Source organism: Tupaia chinensis, unplaced genomic scaffold (assembly GCF_000334495.1).
Source record: "Tupaia chinensis unplaced genomic scaffold, TupChi_1.0 Scaffold000600_1, whole genome shotgun sequence".
In the NCBI taxonomy this organism is placed as follows: domain Eukaryota; kingdom Metazoa; phylum Chordata; class Mammalia; order Scandentia; family Tupaiidae; genus Tupaia; species Tupaia belangeri.
The window spans coordinates 7,727,134-7,749,878 of record NW_006160117.1 but is presented as its reverse complement, the minus strand read 5'-3'; the positions used below and the strand labels follow the sequence as shown (position 1 = coordinate 7,749,878).

At 36.3% G+C, this 22,745-nt stretch overlaps 1 protein-coding gene across 1 annotated transcript in view; it reads left to right on the top strand.

Moving 5' to 3' along the window:
• The window catches only part of DMD (dystrophin), a 1,496,890-nt gene that overhangs the window by 889,717 nt on the left and 584,428 nt on the right, over window positions 1–22,745 (top strand). Inside the window, exon 25 of the mRNA XM_027775723.1 lies at window positions 5,088–5,277. Coding sequence (XP_027631524.1) covers window positions 5,088–5,277 — 190 coding nt within the window. The remainder of the gene's footprint in view (window positions 1–5,087; window positions 5,278–22,745) is intronic.

Genomic DNA, 22,745 nt, shown 5'->3' with positions numbered 1-22,745 from the left:
CATGCACTCAGCATGATTTTTTTTTTTTTTTTGGAGAGGTTTTTGCTATAGGGCGTGTGTGCTCACCAGACAGACAGAAAGAAACATGGAGACAGAAAGCGAGAAATCAGCCCCCAGGGGGGATGGTCACGCCGCAATCCCTTCTCCTCCATTCTCCTCTCGGGATGTTGGGCACGCACGCACACGTGCCAGGCGTGAGTTCTAAGCCACCGGTTCCGGGATGCGAATCACGGTCGACTACGTGGGAGTCCAGTGACATAGCCATTACGCTAACTGCTGGTTCCCCACCCAGCATGATTTTCAAGCCAACTGCAGTTGGCCTTGTTCAATGACATAACCATTATGCCATCTGCTGGCTCCAATCACTGTACATCTTTACAGTATACAAAATGAATTTTTACAGCATGAATACACTGCATCCTAGTCCAGTTAAAGATATTCTCATACACATCATTATCAACTGATAGGCCCTCATTTTTGTATCTATTGAATGTTTTTCTTTCTTTTCCCTTGATTCCCTCCCTGCTGCCCCCACCATTGCCCATCACCCTCCCACAATGTCTCTAGTAATCCACAGGTGCTCTTCACACTTTTATACCTTCCAATCTTTCAGTTTTTCAGCTAACCCTATTCTTACATTTAAAATTCAGCCACATTTTTTCCTGTATCTGTAGTTGATAACCTGGACAAAGAAGTTTATGAATAATCCATGTTCAAGATCTTTTGTTTTGTCCTGAGCCAATCTTTTATTTCTTTATGATTCTCATTATTTTTTATACATCAATGAGCCGCTTAAAGCTATACGGTTAAGGGAAATTAAAAACTATGTGATATGTTTAGAATTATTTCGAGTGTGAAAATATGGAAATGAACTTTTCTTGACTCATTTTCAGTCTACACTTGGAACAATTAAGATTTAAGAATTCAAAGCACATACATTGCTTCTAGGAGAAAGGTGGTGACCTTAAAACCCTCACATAAGCAGAAAACGAAAATCTCACCTATGATCAAAAAAGACTTGTAAAGGAGCTTATTTGAAGAGATTTTCCACTGTTGCTTCCATTGAATATTTTAAACATATTTTTCTGAATTAGAAAATATTCAGCCTGATGCTGTCAATATTTAAGGCCACAGGGGTATCATTTAGGAAAATGGTGCCTTACTGTCCTGAAAGAGTTACCATTCTTCCCTAAGGGCCTAATTTACAAAGCAGAAAACTCACTGGTAGGATTTGGCTGAAAATCTCATTGTCTCGGTAGAACCCTTTCATCAGATTTATGTGCATTGCCTTTTGCAAATAACTCCTGCAAAGTTATTTACTAGTTACTTTCTCTAGAAGCAGAGGGTAAGTGGTATTTCTAGTTTAAGGACAGAGGAGCTAAGATGTGTCAACTGCAGCTCATCAGGAAGATGATGCTGATAATAAATGCACATCAAATTCTCTGAGTTTTACTCTGCAGTGGCAGAGTTTTGTATTGTCCTTTTATTTTGTTTGAAATCGTTATATGTGAGAACATATATCAATGTCTAACTCTGTATTTGTCTTCTGAAATGTGGCAGCTTATTTTTATTCTAAATGTGGAGCTAGAGATGAACTAAGTCTTAGTGATTTCTAATGCCCAAGCCAAGCTAGAAATATTAGCTCAAACTGGATGTAATGGCCACTTTTGTAGGTCAGAAATGATCAGTTGTCAACAGTCACACATGGCTCAGTCTTTAAACGGCACACTCGACTGTAACATTAAAATTCTAAAAGCATTTCAATGGTTCTGAATTTGTAAATCTTAATAAATAAAAAAAGATAAATAAATGATCACCAGGTCCAAGACTTGAGCCATAGTCGGCCATGTGAGAGTCCAATGTCTTTAACCCCTCATGCTGCCTGCTGCGCCCCCATCCATTCTTTGTGTATGTACAGTGAATGATTCCCTCCATAGTGTCGTTGACTTTGTTTGGGGGGAGAGAGGTCAATGTAATAAACTACTTATAAAAGGAGAAAAAAATTAAAATATTAATAAATAAATTATCATTTTGATATTTCTCCTTGCTTTGATTGCTTGCCTGAAAATTAGCTAAGCCATCCAGGGAGCCAGCAGTCCAGGACAGCCTGTAAACTACATGATGTTTAACTTACTTGCCCAACCAGAACACTACACTACCTATCAGCTGTACAGTATTAAAGTTTATTTAGGAGTTGATAAATAGCTTAGTGCGATGCTTACTTTTTTCCAATAGCTGCATCCTCATAAACCTATTCTACCCTCCACCAGTTAATGCAGACAGAAGATTTTTATCCAGTATGAGCGCTGAAACGACACTGTGGAAGACTGTGTACTCAGCAAAAACCTCACCCATGATGAATAAACAGCTCTTCCGGGGGCTTTGCTGCCGCTGGCTCCGCAGGAGTTGTTTATTGCCTGGTTTGCACATCCCATGATAAAGTTGCTGCTGAAATAAATTGCAGTTTTGCATAATTATTGACAATCACATCTTAACAAGCAGTGTGTATCATAGTCAAGTGCTCACTTTTTAAAATCCATTTTTAGCTTGTGTTTAATCCCAGAAAGTGTTTGTGTAGTAATAGAAGGCAAATAAGGCATTTAAATAGAGTACTAATTTCCTCATTGCAGACAAAATTTACCTGAATCTTTTTAGATGGGACTGTTTCTGCTTAAGGCAATTTTCCTTCTCAAGCTACCACGGAAGTGTTTGCTGAGGGCATATGTGTGCTTATCCATGACACATATATTATATATATTATCAGAAAAGATGAGTAATTTTTTTTAGATTTTCATGTCATTAGGGAATTTGTTCTATTCTTTTAAATGGACTAGAGGAGTGGGAAAATGGGATCTGGGCAAATGAAACTAACCTTTTTATTAGTAACTTAAAATGTGCAGTTGTACAAAGTATGAGACATGTAACTACTTTATGTGTTATTTGTTGTAGTTTAATTTTCATCATAGCAATAACTGGAGTAACTTGCCATATCACACAAATGGTGAGAGATATTGAAAATTGAACCTAGATCTGTCTGGTTTTTATTACATTTAACATTTTTCTTTTGGACCATATTCTTGGTTGAATATCCAATCATCAGGTAGAGAAATATGAAGCTAACATAATAGTTATAACAAACCAGTATTATCAAATCAAAAGTAGGTACAGGTTTGGACAGTAGGTTCAGAGGGAACAGTCACTCATGGCCAGAAACCTAGACCCCTGAGGTTTATGGAGAAAGGCATTTTGTAGAAGGTAGAGATGCTTGCACCAGGGCAGACCAGATCAACAGACTTATTAGGAGGATGAGAAAAGGTATTACTTCTCTAATCTGGTCAATAAATAAACAGAGTGGCTGGTTTCAGACTGAAAAAAAAAAAAAAAGAAGAATGACATTATCCATTATCTAGGAGAAAACTAAGTTTGCTCCAAAGGCTGTCTCCCGAGGTGCAGTCAGAATGTACTGTTATAGAGAAATAATTCCTACCAAGATTTCAGCCAGGTCCATGTGTGCAAATGAAGGATTAAAGCTTGTGTAGCTCTGATTGGCCAGCTTAAGCTGTAGTCCTATTGGTTCATTATCAAAACTGTTACTGTTCTGATTGGTTGCTCTGCTACAGCCATTCCCAACTCAGCCATTCCAACCCTGCAATAGAGGTCAACCTTAGATCACTCAGTCTTCCCTAGGCATGGGCCCTCCAAGCAAACCAATAAAACAGCAGTCAGCATCAGGTCTCTGCCATTCAAGCTAGTTCTAAGCAGTTATACCAATGTCATGTAAAATAAGATTTTGCAGAATGGTTTCTATGAAATGTTATTTTTCTCCTTACTAGTCTTTTCCCTCTTTACTCTCTAATATCTTCCACCCACTTTTTCCCCTCTAGTGTTCCCTTTTTTTTTTTTAGTTTTTTTTTTTTTTAGTGTTCACTTTTGACTACAAGTTTGTATTTTCTTGATTTTACTTCTTACTTATCTGTAATAATTCTTGTTTCCTACATCAGAGTGACATCAAAGAGAGGAATGGTATAGGGATTTTAAGAATACACCTATAAAGATTGACTTCAATTTTTGAAGCTTTCAAAATTAACCAGTAAAGTTACAGAGTTAAAAAAAATATTTTTTAAATAAAAGATATTTTCTGGGGCCCAGAGGTGTCATTGTGGTTAAGACACTGGATCCCACATATCCTACTCTGTGGTTCAAGTTCTAGACCTGGCAACTTGAAAAACATGCCAGGAGCATACGCTTGCATGCCCAAAAGCCCAATGGGGATGGAGAAGGTATTGTGCTGTGGCTATTCCCCGGACGGTGATTTCTCACTTTCTCTCTATCTTTGTCTCTCTGTCTCTCTTGGGTGAGTGCATGCACCCCATGACAAAAAAAAAGAAAAAAACTCTATATATGAACTTTGAATATCTATATATGAACTTTCAAATGTCCAAAGTTTCATTCATATATATGTGTGTGTGTGTGTGTGTGTAAGATAAAATTATATTATTAGGACCAGCAGTTAGCGTAATGGCTATGTCGCTAGACTCCCATGTAGTCAACTGCTGTTCAAGTCCCAGACCCGGTGGCTTAAACTCATGCCGGGCATGCATGCATGTGTGCCCAAGATCCCGAGAGGAGAATGGAGGAGGAGGGATTGCGGCATGGCCATCCCCCCAGGGGGTGATTTCTCTCTTTCTAGCTCTCTCTGTCTTTCTGGCGAGCGCATGTGCCCTATAGCAAAAATCTCTCCAAAAAAATTATATTATTATAGTATTTTTATTGATAAATAATTATACATAATTCCATTTTATCTGTACATACATCAGTTTCTTCTGTGGAGAGGATTTATAGTAATCTACAGTTGTCATTCATCTCATAACAGATATTCTTGCATCTCCCCCATGCAGACACCTTTAAATTGAATAGAACTAAAGGTAAACAGAGAACACTGTATTCTATTTGTTCTGAAAGAGCTTTCACAACTCACTCCTCTGTTGCTCTCCATTTAGTCCCTCCATCTTTGCTCTTCTGTGGAGTTTCCTGTATGTACCATTCTGATATTTAAGAAATGCATCTGGATATTTGTTCCTTGGCAGAGTGAGTGAGCGAGAGGCTGCTTTGGAAGAAACTCATAGATTACTGCAACAGTTCCCCTTGGACCTGGAGAAGTTTCTTGCCTGGCTCACAGAAGCTGAAACAACTGCCAACGTCTTACAGGATGCTACCCATAAGGAGAGGCTTCTAGAAGACTCAAAGGGCGTAAGAGAGCTGATGAAACAATGGCAAGTAAGTCAAGCATTTCTTCTTAATAGTCTTGTGAATCCATTTGAACACTTCTCAGCATTCATACTTGTAATTGATAAACTGGGGATGAGATAAAAACAATTGTTCTATCCAGTCTCATTTCTTGCAGCTTTGGGGTAGGAAGGAAAGAGGCAGAGGAAGAAGAAAAAGTCATATTTAATATCATTAAATATCCCAGTTTTCTAAAAAGCACACGTTTCTGATCAGAAAAAAAAAAAGAATTGGTTATAAAACCAGAGCTTTGGTCAGGAAGAAGTATTTGCCTAGACATAGAAACAAGTTAGAGATTGTTTTATTAAATCGAAAAAGTTGCCATATTCAAGTGTTTATTTAATATTTTACAAGGAAAGCATCTGTATGAATTGTCTGTTTTATTTAGCGTTGCTAACTGAATCAGTTTCCCTTCATTACTTTCAAATACGTTTTGAAATGTTAAGCTGGCATTTTGTTACTTTCTTCCTAACATGATCTGTGAAAATAAAAATGAGATGGCTAAATTTGTCATAGTTAATGATCATACAATTTTCAGACAATTGTTTTTCCTAGAAACAAAAATTATTGCCATAAAGTTCCATATGCATAAACAATGAAAACATAGTTTACAGTAGTTTTGTTTAAATGGATTCTTGGTGAGAATCATATTCTGCAGTTCAAGAAGGCTCCTAAAGTTTATTTTCAATACCTGATATAATTTTCCTGGGCCATTATGGAGCTTTGTTATGTCTAGTTGGCTTTTCTGACTTGATATAATGACTTTACTAGCATCTCAAATACAATTTGAAGTGTTAGAATAATGCAATATTTTTTAGACTTTTCTTTTTTGTATTTTGAACTAAGATGAAAAAATGGTAGTATAACCTAGGATGGAAAATAATTCCAAGATCTAAACACAGAAGCGAAGGTACTTCTTCTCTCCTTCTTGGTTTTCTGCTCCTTCTTTTTTTCTGTTTTGATAGAGTTTGATCTACCTTGTTGCGCTGGGGCACAGGATAGGTGATAGTGGCAATTTATAGCCCCTGAATTCATCATTCTTGCTTTATCATCCTCCTCTGATGTCATTTTCTTCTCCACTATGCATGTTGGAATTAGTCTGGTCATTTGGAGGTCATTTGTTTAGAACAAGATTTAATTTTATCTTAGTAGATACCTCTCATGGCTTGTGGTATAATGTCAAGGTCAAGCAAATTTAGATTTTTTTCCCTCACTGTTTAATACATGATTAGACAATATACAGCTGTAACTTATTTGGCTTATGCTATTCCATAAATAAAGTTTATATTTCACCTTATAAAAGTTCATATAGTCACCTGGAATTTCAATATATAATAATATGGGTTTGCATTTTTTCATCAGCTATGGTAGTAAATAAAAAAACTTTGATTAAGTGGATTTTTAACAGATTACTTTGAAGATAGAAACTAATCCAATGGCTAAAGATAAGTCGATGTCAGGGATTTAATAAAGTATCCACTAAAATAGTGAATAAATGAGGGCAAAATACATCCATTATTCCCTATGCATTTTGATTTTATATCTATAGTTCTATGTGATGAAAATTTATATATAAATTTCTAATCCTTGGAAACTGAAATATTCTGAATCATTAAAGGAAAAATGTGCCATATTTCCTAGTAATATTTAATATGGAAAAATAGAGATTTAATTACATTCTATGTTTAGATTTCTGATCTCTCAGAAAAAGTTGGAAATTATGATGATAAAATGTCTTAGCTTATGCCATATTATTTTTAAAAATCATTTCTTAAATTTTATTTATTATTTTTTCTAAATTTCCTAGAGGGTACATGTGCTAACCAGAGAGAAACAGAGAAAGAGAAAGGGAGAGGGAAAGTGAGAAAGTAAGAAAGCAAACCACCAGGTCTGGGACTTGAACTGAGGTCAGCCATGTGGGAGTCCAGTTCCTTAACCACCATGCCACCTGCTGACCGTGCCATATTATTTTTTTAATGTATTATTCCCTTTTCTTTCTCAGTGTCTTAACCAAACCAAAGTTTATTTGTTGTTCAGATAAAGTTCAGTGCCAATCAGGGTAGCTTCTTCTATCTTTTAGCTATGACACCCCTTATGCATAAACTTCAGGGTGCATAAGGTTAAAAAGAGAGAGGGAGAGAGAGCTTAAAAACAAAGCAAGGCCTTTTTACTACTTCAGCATTAAAGTGATAACTGTATTTATTCTTAAAAGCCACATAAAAACTCCCTTAGAGCACCTAAGCACCATACCAATCATTTTCTCCTTAACTATAATAAGATTAATTAGGATTGCAAAATTGTTTTAAAAAAGTTTTCCCCTTCTTTCTCAATTAATATTCTGTTTTCAATAAATTCTAGTTACCTGAAGTTTAAGCTACATTTTACAGCTAGGAATGACATTTACAGCTGACTCCAATTTTTAGTCTGGTAGTTTAATAATGGTCTTTTAATGAAAGATTTAGAGATGTCATGGCAAAAAACATATAAACTACGTGGTAGTAAATATAACTATTGATTATTGTTAATTGCACATTTCAGCTGACAAAACTGTGGTAGGAAACTGGGGTTTAAAAGCAACAAATGTAAATGCCAAGCTCAAAACTAAATAAAATAACATATCTAAGAAGATTACATGTAATTTCAGCATTTCAACTAAATGCGTTTGCCTTTTTGCCCTGTGTATGAATTTTTATTTTGCATAAAAGGAATTTTCTGTAATATATATTAAGAAAAAGGTATAACTGTATGCTTTTTCACTTTGTGTGAATAAACAGGTAGCATTATCGTCAGTGATTCATGCTATATATAATAGTAAGCACAATTCCCATATATTAGAAAAAAGAAACTCCAAATGCCTTGCTAAAGCAATAGCTCTCCCAGCAGATTTCTATGTACCTGTCTATCCAAGAGCAGTCATTTTTACTTTCCACAAATACACCTGAATGGAAAGAGAGGGTGGAAACCTTCACAAACTATGCTTTTCTCTGGGAATGCCAATAAGGTTTTTGTTTGTTTGTTTGTTTGTTTTGTAATATGTATGTGTATATATATATATATATATAGAGAGAGAGAGAGAGAAAGAGAGAAAGAGAGAGAGAGAGACTGACTGACTCTGGCTCTTACTAGACCACCTGATTATCACTTTTGTTTATCAACCACTTTATAGGATATTTAATACTCCCAACAATAGTCATACCTTATGGGTTCTATAAGGATCATTGTATAACAAGGCAACAAGGCACATGCTTCCTGAATTGAAATAACCTAATTGATTCTACTTTGAGAGACATTAGAATTTCTTCCAATATCAGGAAAAAAAAAAGTGTTGTTCACTTTCCTCACGAAAATCAAGTACATTAGTGTCATGCTTGTATTTCAGGATTAGGGAATTTTACTTATAAGTAATTGCTATTTCTGCTAGTCTAATTGCAATTTTAAGCCAACATATTTTAATAGAACATCATATAGAGCCCTGAGGAGCAAAACTTTGAGAAATTTTAAATTATAAGTTTATCCTTAAAATAAACTACATTCATAATTGAATGGAACTTTCTTGGTTCAAAACATTTCCTGCTTTGGAACTAAGAAAGTTCATAAAGATGTGCACGGTTCAAAGTTCTAACATAAAACCCTGGGTAAACAACTGAAAATGGGAAAACTCTTGCCTTTTTGTGGCTATTTCACAAGAGTTTCAGAAATCTTAAGTGGTCTTCTAAGCAATCCTCAGAGATCATTGTAATACTAGCTTGTAAAGAAGGTGTGTGGGTGTGAGTATGTAGTGTGGAGAGGTGGCCATAAAGGTGGAATAATTAAGATCTTTTTCTCAGCAAGAAGATCTAAGGAGCAATTAATATTTGAGATTCATTCATCTGTGATCTGGGTCATGTCTCAGGCCATATCTTTCAAATTACTCCCTTCTCTAATCTCATATGTTTATTTCATGTCTCTTCTCAATTCCCCTGCAATATATGAATTTTTCTTATGCTAAATAAAATATTTCCGAATAGACATGTTTGATAAACTTTGACTTATATTTGTGAATACATCTATAAATTAAGGTAGATTGGATTTCTAATAAATAACAGAACATTGGGAAAATCTCAATGTTTTTCACAATAATCTTGTGCCACTTGTTAATGCTAAAGGAAGAAAGAATGCAATCTTAGTAGCAAAATTAATATTTTGGATAAATTGAAGTCTTATTTTTTGGGACATTTGAGAATAGTGTGGTAATGTAAGGATCATGATGTCCCTTTTTCATTATTTTATTTTATTTATTTTAATTTGACCAGAGAGGGACAGAGCAAGAGATCGAGAGAGAGAGAGAGAGAGAGAGAGAGAAAGAAAGTGAAAAGGCAAGCTGCCAGATCCTGGACTTGAACCACAGTTGGCCATGTGGGAATCTAGTGCCCACAACCACCATGCCAACTGCCAGCCTCTAGAGATCCCAACTACTAAGAAAAGGAAATTTTCATGTTTTCTGTTGCTTTAATGTGAATTGAGGTTTATGCATATTTTAATCTATCTCTATTGGTTTCTAAAGAGTATATAGGTGAATCTTGATATGTTTCTTTATTCATGATAGAGCATATGTGCATGCAAGTGCGAAAGAAAGAAAAGCAACTTCCACAGAGCCTGGTCATGCCATTATCCCCTTCCTATAGTCCTTCAGCCTATTGGATCCTGGGTACTCACGTGTATACCAGGCATGTTCAGGCTCACCAGGCTAGAAATAGCAGAGGGGTTGTGGGGGTAAGTCCTGAGGAGAATCAGCATTCATTGTTTGGCAACTCCCTTGGAGAAAGCCATTACCATTTCCTCAGGCAACACAGTGTTGATCTCAAACAGAAGTAGAAGAGCCACAAGAGCAGTAGGTACACCACTGCTTCAGGGGGTGAAGAAACCACTACCACTAGGGATGGGAAGACTGTGCCAGGGCATGGAGAGGATATTTTAGGAGTCAAGAGGACCACTTCTACTGGAAGATAAGACTCACCAGAATATAGGACCCTAGTGCCCCTGGTTTCATCAGCAACCTCCCACACTTCTCCATTCCAATTAACAGTATCCCATTATTTCCTAGTCAATATTTCTACTTTAACAGTAGATACCATTTGATGCTTAAAGTTCAGTTTTTGTCAGGATTAAATGACAGGTCTCCTGTAAAATACACACTAAAGAGGCAGAGTGTTGGACTCAAAGGCCTTGGTAAAATGCAAGCTAGCTTTCTCTCCCATTTACCACTTGTCTTCAGTGATGTGCACTTTATCAGTAGTCTTTGAGAAGTTATAGTCTACTTTTTAGGCAAGGAAATGGAATAACCAGACTTACAGTTTTGAAAGATCACTCTGATAGCTGTAAGCAGAATGAATTAGAAAGACAGGAGACCTGTTCAGGGAAAACAGAAAGTTGTTTCTGTAATATTCCAAGCACGAGACAATAATTGAGGTGGTGAGGTTGAACAAATGAAAGAAGGAAATGAGTTATTTAGAGATAAAATCATCATTGAGAGGCAGAGGCAGGGGGTATGAACATGAGGTAAAATGAGATGTTAATGCCTGCTTATCACCTTGGCATGACTGAGTAAAGAGTGATACCTTCACATAGTTTCAAAACTCCTTCACACAAAATTCAAGAGCGCAGACAGTTGAAGAGAGGGAAGTCAAGAAGGTAGTCAGTTTTGAGGTGCCTGTGAGTAATAGAGGTAATAGTATCACTTTTCTTGAAGCAGTTGTGAATAACGATCTGAAGTTTAGAATAAGATCTGGAATGAAGATATAAAGACTACAGGATATAGACATGGAAGCCATTGAAGTAATTGATATTATGCATAAATCTGTGTCACTGTTACTTGATTTCTCCATGACCCACTCAAAAATACAACTAAGTGTGACCAAAATATGATTTACAGTGCCATGGGATTGGTATTAAGTGATAGTACCTTATATGTTATTCAAAAAGACATAGAGAATCAGCTGAGGTGGCACAGCAGTAACATGCCGCTCTATGATACTGGAAGCCATATGGAAGATTCAGATCTGGCTCCTAAGTCAAATTGTGCACACATGATTCTGGCTATTTGGGAAGACTAGGAGGAGGATAATGGCATAATAATGGGGGGGGTGATTCTTTTCCTCTCTCAAAATAAACAAACTTTTTAAAAGGACCTAACTGTTGGATCCCTCTTAAAGGTTTAACCATGAACAAAAGCAAAGAACTAGTGAAGCTTTGCTGTAAAATTCACACTAGAATAAAGTAAAAGTATTTGAGTAATATATCCAAGGTCTTAAAAAATTCTTTCCAATAATATCATAGTTCCTTCTCACAAATAAACATGGGAATTTTTTATTTTCCCTTTTATTCTTATGTACTACTATAAAAAAAGCCTATTCACATTCATAATGTAGGAACTGGCATATTCATGAATAGGGTCAGGACCTACATACTTGTCATTTTACTATTACACCTTATTATGTTCTAATTTTTGACCTGAAAATTCTGGTACATCTCAGAGAAAACCCAGAAAGAAATACTAAACATAATTGAAAGTTTAAAATGAGGAGTCAATGAAGACACACTTTTAAAACTATTATTTTATCTCCTGTAGAAATGAAGAACAGGGGGTCAGCAGGTGACATGGTGGTTAAGGGCAGGGGACTCCCACATGGCTGACCATGGTTCAAGTCCTAGACCTGGCACAAGTCCTAGACCTGGCAGCTTTCTTTCTCTCTCTCTCTCTCTCTCTCTCTCTCTCTCCTTCTCTGGTCAAATTTTAAATAAATGGATAAATAAAGTTAAACAAAATAATTCTAAAAACAAATGAAGAACAGGACTGGCCCTGTGGCCTACTAATGGGAGAGTTGGATCCCTAGGGACCAGCAGATGGTGTAATGGTTATGTCACTGGACTCCCATATAGTTGGACATGGTTCAAGTCCTGGACCCAGTGGCTTAAAACTCACACCAGATGTGTGTGCCTGCATGCCCAAGATCCCAAGAGGAGAATGAAGGAAAAGGGATTGTGATGTGTTCACCCCCCCTGGGGGATGATTTCTCACTTTCCATCTCTCTCTCTCTCTTTTTCTCTCTCTGTCTCTCTAGCAAGTGTGTGTGCCCCATAGCAAAAATGTCTTTTAAAAAAAAAAGAAAGAAAGAAAGAAAGAAAAAGAGGGTTGGATATTACATGGCTGACCACTCAAGTTGAGTTCTGGCCCTGGCAGCTTGAAAAAGTGCATGTGCCCTCTGGTAAATACAAAAAAACATTAAGGCTAAATATAGAAAATAAGAATCATTTTTTGTCCAATGATAATAAAACAGTCAGCCCAATTTAATGCAATATGAGTTTATTCACATTATCCTAAAGGTTGTAACATTCTAGACCAAGTTACCATAGCTCATAATGTAGACATATTAATTGAATGTATTGAAACCTTTAGAACCGACTTTTCTGAATAGAGTCATTACAGTAAGTAATTATTTAGAATGATACAAGGGAAGCACTAAATTGAATAACTTTGTAATTTAGCTATTGGATTCTGAAAATTTATATTTGCAAACCAAAAGAAAGGTCAACATAGGTAAGAAGACAATTTGCATATTGAAAAGTCAATTTTGATAGTCTCTAATAATTATTGTCATTTATTCCTCACAAAGCTTCTGTGAGGATCTTATAAGGTAATAAATATAAAAGCACTTTGAAAAAGCTTTCTTCAAGTGAAAGATCCTATTTAACATTATAAATTACTATTAGACAAAAGACAAAATTAAGATAAAAATCCAATATTTTATAATTATGTCAGTCAAATTATATTAATTAATAATGAGAAAATAATAAATGTTTTAATAATTGGTAAAGTATTTTTATTTCATCTTCTAAACTGATTCTCAGCGAAAATCTGTGGTGTTGGTACTATTAATATTTTCATTTTCAGATGAAGAGGGTAAAGTTGGAGAAGTGAACTAATTTATCTATTGCTACTTCTTTGACAATCAACTAATTTAAGTTTTATTACACTAGATTAGGAGGGCAATTACACAGAATAAAAGCCTATCATGGCTAGCCCAATGGCCTAGTATTTAAGGGTGCTGGATCCCACTTGACTGAACATGCAGTCTGAGTCCTGGCCCTAGTGGCTTGAAAAACACGCCAGATGTGTGTAGATGTGTGCAGAAAAATCCAGAGGAGAAGAAATTGCAATGTGGCCATTCCCCACTGGGGTAGGGGCTAGGAGGCTTGCTTTATTAGGTAAAAACAATCATGTTTTTATCTAATCATGAAGATAAGCAATAATAATAGCCAACATTTTCTGAATAGTTACTATGTCCCAGGCAGTGTGCTAAGCGCTTTGCTTGTATGATATCAGATCATCATATCATTATTACAGATTAAAAGAACAAACTTTGAGAGGTTGAATATGTCTGCTGAGGTCACACCACTTAAGTAGTCAGTACTGAATGTACATTTGACCTTTTGACCTTCTACTAATCTTGCTATCCTACTCCCTACTATACACTGACTCAGCATTCTAAGCAAAGACCCAAGATAACCAAAAGCAAGTTTCAAATCATTCACCTAAAAGGAATTTGTTAGTTAATAGGACCATTTCTTCTACTTAACCATTCATCTTTCCTCTGCATTTTTCAGTCTAGTTCCTATGTCTCTCAACAGCAACACTTCTCTATGAAATCATCAAAACTGACAAATGAAGATGATTTTTATCAAATCCTCATTGGCCTAAATATTTAGACACATTTCGTTGCCTGTCACAAACTATTGAAAAGTTTCTCACTTTTTGACTTGCAGGGGTGATGTATTCTATTGTCTCCCTACTTCTCTAACAATTTATTCCTTAGTCACCTGGCTAGGCATTCTTTTCTGCTTTTATTATCTTCATCCAATAGTTGATCCAGTGTCTGTTATATGCTAGGTATTAAACTCATATTAGAAACAGTCTCTGGTTAATGCCCTTTAATTCAATGGTTTGAAATTTTTGTATCCCTTTCCAATATCTACCCCATGTTGCTTAATTCTTGTGGGACATTTCTTATTCAAACGTCTCACATACCATCTAAATTCAATATGATCCATATAGGCCATATTTTTTCTACCAAGTCTAAATATTCTGTCCTGCTCTATATCACACTATCATCTTTTCAGTCAAATAGATTTTAAACCATATAGTCATTTCTCTCTATCCTTATTACTTGCCTCCCTTTCAAGTTTATTTTCAATATCTGTCTATGTCATAATCCTTTAAACCCATTCCTTTTTCTCCAGATCCCTTACCACTACTCTATTCATGTTTGTATTACCTTTTACCTTATTCTACTTATTCCTACCCACCAATTGCTCGAACAAAACCTATAGATTGCCATTTCAAATTAAGCTTTTGAAAGCATAGCTTATATTATAACTATAATATATATTCCAAGAGGTCACAGATTTAACCTACTGTATTCACTGTATATTTCCATCGCCTGAGACAGTACCTACCACATAATAGGTGCTCAATAAACTTTTTTCAATAATTGAAAGAAACATATGACTCCCTTTTTCAAATACCTTTTATGTTTTTTTTTTTTCACTATAGGGCACATGTGCTCGCCAGACAGACAGAGAGAGACATAGAGACAGAAAGCGAGAAATCACCCCCCAGGGGGGATGGTCACGCCACAATCTCTTCTCCTCCATTCTCCTCTTGGGATCTTGGGCATGCACACACACATGCCCGGCATGAGTTTCAAGCCACCGAGTCCAGGACGTGAACCGCGGTTGACTACATAGGAGTCCAGCGACGTAACCATTATGCTAACTGCTGGTTTCCAAGCACCTTTTATGGTTTTTAAACTCTTTAGAATGTTCTGCTAATTTATTAACCTGGCTTTCCAGAACTGACCCCAAATCTCAATTTTCAACCTTAATTTTTATTTTCCTTCTCCATACACCTTCAACTCCTTCCAAAATGAATAGCTAGCCAACCTACTATTGTGTCTTTTGATGACTTTGTTTGTTCTCTCAGGATTACTTCTATTCATTTCAGCCTATGGAGATGCTACCTACATCTACTAACATCAAGGAAAGCCATACTTAAATCTTTCTTGTTCCCTGAGCTCCCAAGCTGAAAGACAGCTTATTTTTCTCCCTATTCCTATTGATATTTTCTGCAGATTAAATGATGTTTAGTGCTTTCTATGTTGTATTTGAGAGGCTGGAGAGGATAGTATTTACTAGTGTGAACTCTGAAGATTGACTGCCTGGGCATAAACTGTGATTCTGATACTGGCCATGGATGCATTTCGTAACTGCTCTCAGACTCCACCACTATAAATCAAGGGTAATGACAATAACTATCTCTTCATGTTATTGCGAAGTTATATAAAATGTGACGTGCATAAAACAGTATCTGACAAATAGTAAGCACCCAATAAACACCCCTAACATTATGGCATTACTATTATCAGGCTTATTTATATACACACATATGACATGTAATTTTATGTATATATTTATAAATAAACTTTGAGAGCACATCCTCAAACTGTATGAGAAACTACTTTATAAGAAATAGACAAAAGGGGCTAAGCAGGTGACATGGTGGTTAAGGTGACTGGATTCCACATGACCAGTTACACAGCCCAAGTCCCAGACCTGGCAACTTGAAAAACATGCCAGGTGCTTGTGTATTAATGCCCAAAATCCTGAAAGGAGAGTGAATAAAAAGAGATTATGGTATGGTCATCCCCCTGGGGGGTGCTATCTCACTTTTTTTCTCTTTCTTTCTCTTTGTCTTTCTCCACAAATCCACATGCCCTACAGCAAACTGGAAAAGAGAGAGAGAGAGAAAGACAATGAATGAAATTGTGCCTAAATATTAGAACTCTATGTTTTAAAATTTTTATTTATTGATTGATTGATGGATGGATTTTTGGAGAAGTTTTTGCTATAGGGCATGTGCACTCACCAGAAAAACAGAGAGAGACAGAGAGACAGAAAGCGAGAAACCACCCCCCCCAGGGGGATGGCCATGCCACAGTCCCGTCTCCTCCATTCTCCTCTTGGGATCTTGGGCATGCATGCACATGCACCTGGCATGAGTTAAAGCTGCCAAGTCCAGGACTCAAACCATGGTTGACTACATGTGAGTCCAGTGACATAGCCATTATGCCAACCTATGGTTCCAAACTCCATGATTTTTTAAAGCTTTAATTGTTAATATTCAATTGATTTTAGTTCTTAAATTTTAATATGGGCACATTTTTGAATAGTTTGTTTAAAGTTTTCAATTACAAACAAATCTTAATACCCCCCATTCTTGAGAATAGGCATATTTTCTGATTTTTTTTTAAATTGCCAGAGGGTGTGTGTACTCAGTGGAGAGAGAAAGTGAGAAGAAAAGTGAGAAAGCACCCTCCCATGGGACATGGCCACACCACAATCCCTTTTCCTCCATTTCTCCCTGTTTTCAGGATTTGGGACACACACACACACACAACACACACACACACACGTGCCAGGCATGTTTCACATGCCGCCAGGTCCAGGACTCAAACTGTATGCTCAGCCAATGTATGATCCAGCCACCTTAATCACCATGCCACTGGCTGACCCACACTGAAATTTTGAAAAGAAATATTTTTGTCTTCCATAATGACCACTTTGGGGAAATAAAATAAATTGACCTGCTGCCCTTCTCTTTCAACCAGACAGACACAAAACATGGAGATTCCCTGAAACATACTTTTCATTTTCCATAAAGAGCCAAAGCAATACAGTTTGAAATCACACCAATGCCTTAAATATATGTTACTAAAGTTCATTAAATTGTTTTAAATGTCCCCAGTTAAGCAGTAGCACTGAAGACAACAGAAAGGCTGGAGTTATTGGCTAACTCCGTCAGAATCTGGACAAGGTTCATGTAATTCAAGTCTTCTTTTCCAAACAAGAACAGAAAATGGCAGGAAGTTTGACTACAGAAGAAGTCAAAGAATATTATGTCAATTTCTCCTCTTTCCTTTGTCTATTCTTAAAGAATTTTTGTAAGTTAGTAGTTTTGGGGAATAGAGTTTTCGGCAAAAAACTGATTATGTATATATGTCTATGTATATGTATGTGTGTATATATATATGGGTGTGTGTGTGTATGTGTATGTATGTGTTTTTTTTTTTTTAAGAAGATAGAGTTTTACTGTAAGGCACATGCACTCACCAGAGAGACAGAAAACAAAAAATCACCCCCCCCAGAGGGGATGGTCACACCACAATCCCTTCTCCTCCAATATCATTTCTAGATTTTAAGCACACATGCACATGCACCTGGCATGAGTTTTTAAGCCACTGGGTCCAGGATTCAAACAGTGACATGGGAGTCCAGTGACATAACTATTACGCTATCTCCTGGTACCAAAAGAGTGATATTCTTTTCTGTGATTAGTAGCAATCCCTTCTCTTCTTCTTAGAAAAATTATGAAAGTGTGAATTAAGAGGACAAAAAAATCAAAACTTCATTCTTGTATTTACAAATTACTTGAAAAAGGAACTCCATTAGCATCTCTCTTGTGCCTTCATACTTCTGATAATCAAATAGTTCAGGTATTAGTCAAAGATTAATAGTATTCAAAATAATTTAGGTTATCAGCATGTGATTTTCATTCCACATGAGGTCCATTTGCAGTTTACATGGTGTTCTAAATTACATTAAAATAAAATGTCAAGAAGTTCGCTTGTTTTTTTTTCATGTTTAACAGCATCAATCTTTAAAGAAAAGTTATTGAACAAAGGTCTATGCATAAATCAACCATTCCCCATAGAGGTAAAAGAAGTCATTATACCTGGTTATGAAAGCGAGTTTCCTGAATGAGAGATACATAAATCATTCCCCACTGGTGATCGTATTAGTCTAGATGGAAGAGTGTCTATTTCCTGATAGTGAGAAAGCAACAAATTACTATTGTTTGCTCTCATATCTGTGGTTGTCCTTGAGAGGTACGTTAGCATGTTGACTATTCAATATTAGTAGTATAACTTACAACAATTTGAGTCTTTATAAATGTAATCTTTAAATTCTCCAAAGATTTGCTTTTTCTTTCTAATTTCTATTCAGCTCCAATACCTTTAAAAATATTATTCTTTGAGAATCACAGAAAAAGTTATTCTCTGAAGAAAGCAGCGTTTCACCTGCTCTGAGGAGCCAACCACATTTCATCTCAATCCTTTGCTTTCAATTCAAAAATTCAATATTGGATTCAATTCAAGGCTGTGACCCCAAATAGAATGAGACCTAGATATTTATGAACCACTTGACCAGGCAGTCTTCCCAATGATTTACTCTATAAATCCTATTTTTACTTTTTACAGTAGCTTCACAAATGGTTGGGAAACTGTTGTGCATTGCATTTTTAAAAAACAGAAATGAGTAGAGATAGCATTTTTACCTTCTATGGAAAAGTATTGATACTCTGTTTTGGAGTAGAAAACAATTGACATTATTTCTATGTAATCATCAGATTGATTAAACAAATTCATTTCCTATCTGTGACACAAAAAGAAATTTTGATATTCATGCAATGCATACTCTAAATAGAAAAATATGCTTTTTGAGTGGAGTACAGATTGTGACTTTTAAGGAGAGCTATTGAGAAGTGAGATCACTCATAAGACAGTGAAAAAGTGTGATAATATAAAGGTAATAACATATGATACTGTCCCCCAGAAAGAATGAATAGCGGTGAAACATGAGGGAAGACGACAGAGGGATCTAGTCAAGGAAGGTGGGGGTATAATAAAGAAGAGTACAGAATCCTTTGGTCACCAAGAGGAGGGGGCACTTCCTGTATTTCTCAGGTGGAGGATCATGGAGGATATGCTCTTTAACTTTTGCTATGTAACAAAGCAGTGTAAAACTTTATGGTTTAAGGGAGTAAGTTACTTGTTTTGCTCATGAATCTATAATTTGAGCAAGCCTCAGTGAGGCCTGTTTATCTCTGATCCTCTTGATATAGGCTGGGATATATTGACTGGCATCAAAGGATCTACTTCCAAGATGGGACTCACTTACATGACAGTCAAATAGGTGCTGACTATTCATTCTTCTCCCTGTGGGCCTATGAGGGCATGTTGAGGTTTTTACAACATAATAGCTGGATCCAGAGAACAGTCTTCCCAAGGTACAAGAAATAGAAACTGCTAACTCCCAAAGTCCTCCCATAGAAACTAATGTAGTTTTGTTTCTACCATGTTCTATTTGTCAACTAGTCTTTCTCTCTCTCTCTCTCTCTCTCTCTCTCTCTCTCTCTCTCTCTCTCTCTCTCAGTTGCTCATAGAAGAAATAAATACATAAACTTAAAAGATAAAAATAGAAATGAAAGGAAATTTAGGGAGATGGAGGAAGATAAGGGGGCTAGTCTAAAGAGTACAGATTCAAGGGATTAAGATAAAGCCTACATTTTCATGAAGGAATATCATGAAGTTTTGGGGCCATACTATAAAACCACCATAGAAGGCTCCTTGTAAAAGACACAGAGTCGAATGACTATCAAACAGCAGGTAGTCACAATCCCCGTCAAGATAAGATTGTGTGTGTGTGTGTGCGTGTGTGTGTGTGTGTGTGTGTGTGTGTGTTTGGTCCAGAATACTTACTCTTCTTATCTATCTAGATAATACCTAATCATGCTTCATTTCTTGATCAGCATCCCACCTTTTCTCAGAAATGTTGTCTGGCCTTGCCTCTATTGGAGATATACCAGCATAATGAAACTTTAAAAAATTTAAGCTCTTTTGGAACCAGCAGATGGTGGAATGGTTACATCACTGGACTTCCACGTAGTAGACTGTGTTTCAAGTCCCAGACCTGGTGGCTTAAAACTCAGGCTAGGTGCATGTGCATGCATATCCAAAATCCTAAAAAGAGAATGGAGGACAAGGGATTTCAGTGTGACCTTCCCCCCCAAGGGGTGATTTCTCACTTTCTATCTCTCTCTCTCTCTCTCTGTCTCTCCAGCGAGCACACATGCCCTATAGCAAAAATTTCTCAAAAAAAGTTAAGCTCTTGTTTTTCTTTTTTTGCAATATAGCATATATCAGATAAATACTGTTCTTACTTAAAAGTTGCAAACATTCATAGTATTATAATATTACATAGTTATTCATGACAGTAACTATATAAATTAATATTAAATCTTAAGCACAATAACATCTCTCAAATAACAATGTATATGCTTACATTTTACTTTCTTATTTGTTTTACTTTCTCTATAGTTTGCCCCAAAGTATCTTAATAACATCAGCTCTCATTTATACTAGTGTGTACCAATTAATATTTAAAATATTAATAACCCCATTTGCATACCTTCAGTACCCAGTCTGGGCATAAGGTAGCCTAAAGAAGGTCTTACTTTTTCTCAGTTTAATCTCTGTCTCTCTTTCTCTCCTCACCATTATCTATATTTATCTCTTGTTTCCCATTTCCTTTTCAAGTGACTTTTAAATAGCTAGAAAATGCATTTACATCACTGCCTGCCTCTAGGCTGCCTTTATTTCATTCACCCAAGAATGCCCTTTCTGAATTCTTTCTTTCATTTAGCAGTCATGTATTGAAGTTGGGCAAATGATAGAAACTTAATTCTTAAAGGGCAAGAACATTGTCTTGAGCAAGAAGTTGAAAGGATTCAGCAAATTGAAATATGAGCTAATATGGGTAAATCTTGAAGGCATTATGTATGCTAAGCAAAAAAAAGGCAAATATGAGAAGACAAATACTGTATGATACTACTTGTAAAAGATATCTAAAATAGTTGAGTTTATAGAGAGAGAAAGTTGAAGACAGGTTCCTAGGAGCTGGATGAAGGGAGAATAGGGGCTTATTTTTTAATAGTTCCTGAGTTTCAGTTTGGGATGATGAAAATTTTGGAGACTGATAGTGGAAATTGGTTGCACAACAATGTGAATGTACTCAATACCATTGATCTGTACATCTAAAAAAGATTAAAATGGTAAATTTTATGTTATTTGTATTTTATCACAATTAGCAATTATTTTAAGGCTGTCCCCAAGGCCTAGTGGTTAAGGGAGCCAGATCCCACATGGCCTACTACACAGTTCAAATCTAGCCTCCAGTGGCTTGAAAAACACACTTGGCATGCGTGTATGAGTGCCAATATCCCAATAGAATGGGGACATGCAGGAGAAGGGATCACAGTGTGACCATACCCCATGAAGGGGTTCTCACTCTCTCTTTCTCTCTCTCTCTCTCCCCCACCTCTCTCTCTCTCCTCTGGTGAACACATGCACCCTCTCTAAATTAAGGGGAAAAAAGGAAAGAAAAAGTTTAAAATTGAAAGTAAAAAAACCATGAGTGAACTGATATTTTGAAGGATTTTTTTTTCTTATAATGGAAGTAGGTAGTATGATATTGGTGAAAAATATCTTAACAAGTCAAGAGATCTAGGTTCTAACCTGTATGATCTTACTAACCTGTATGATCTTAGGCAAGTGGTGTTGGAGATCTGTTTTATCTTCCAGAAAATGATGGAGCTAGACAAAAGCAGTGTTTCTGCAAGTTCACATACCACTTGCATCATCTTTACTTGTGAAATTTATTTACAATTAAATATATCAGAAGTTTACCCTCTAAGGGTGAGTCAGGAAATCCACATATTTAAAAAGCCCCCAGATAGTTCTGTGCCCACTTAAATTTGAGAACCACTAGACCAAATGGTTGCTTAGGGCCATTTTAGCGCTAAAATTTCACAAATTTTGATTCTTTAGGGCAGATTCTCTGTGCTCATACAGGAAGGGAAAAATGATGAAGAAAGTAACAGACTCCACTTGCAGTGAAGCATTTTTCATCTGGTAACCCCATCTCCTTTGCCTAGCCATTAAAGAATACTGTTTATTTCTCCCATTGTTTTGAAGGGAAATGGAGAAAAGTTAAGCCAGATGGTACCAAGGAAAATTTACATTACTACTTCTTTTCTTTTTTTCCTTTGCATATTATATAGAACTACCCATGGCTCCATCTGAGCCATGATTGTTAATTTAATATTATGATCTAATGACTCATGACATTAAATTATAGCATAGGCTAACAAGACCAAATTACAAGATCAGAAAGTTTCTTTTTTCAGGTTGATTTCTGTAACTTAAACCAATTACATTACAGGCCAAATTTATCATAATTATATCTTATTCTTGATTTAGAGAATTTTATTTCTTTTATAAAAATGTATTTTGTTGGGACCAGCAGTTAGCATAATGGCTATGTTGCTGGACTCCCATGTAGTCGACCGCTGTTTGAGTCCCAGACCCAGTGGCTTAAAACTCACGCCGGGTGCGTCTGCGTGCATGCCCAAGGTCCTGAGAGGAGAATGCAGGAGAAGGGATTGCAGCATGGCCATCCCCCTGGGGGGGCTGATTCCTCGCTTTCTGTCTCTCTGTCTCTCTCTGTCTGTCTGGCAAGCACACGCA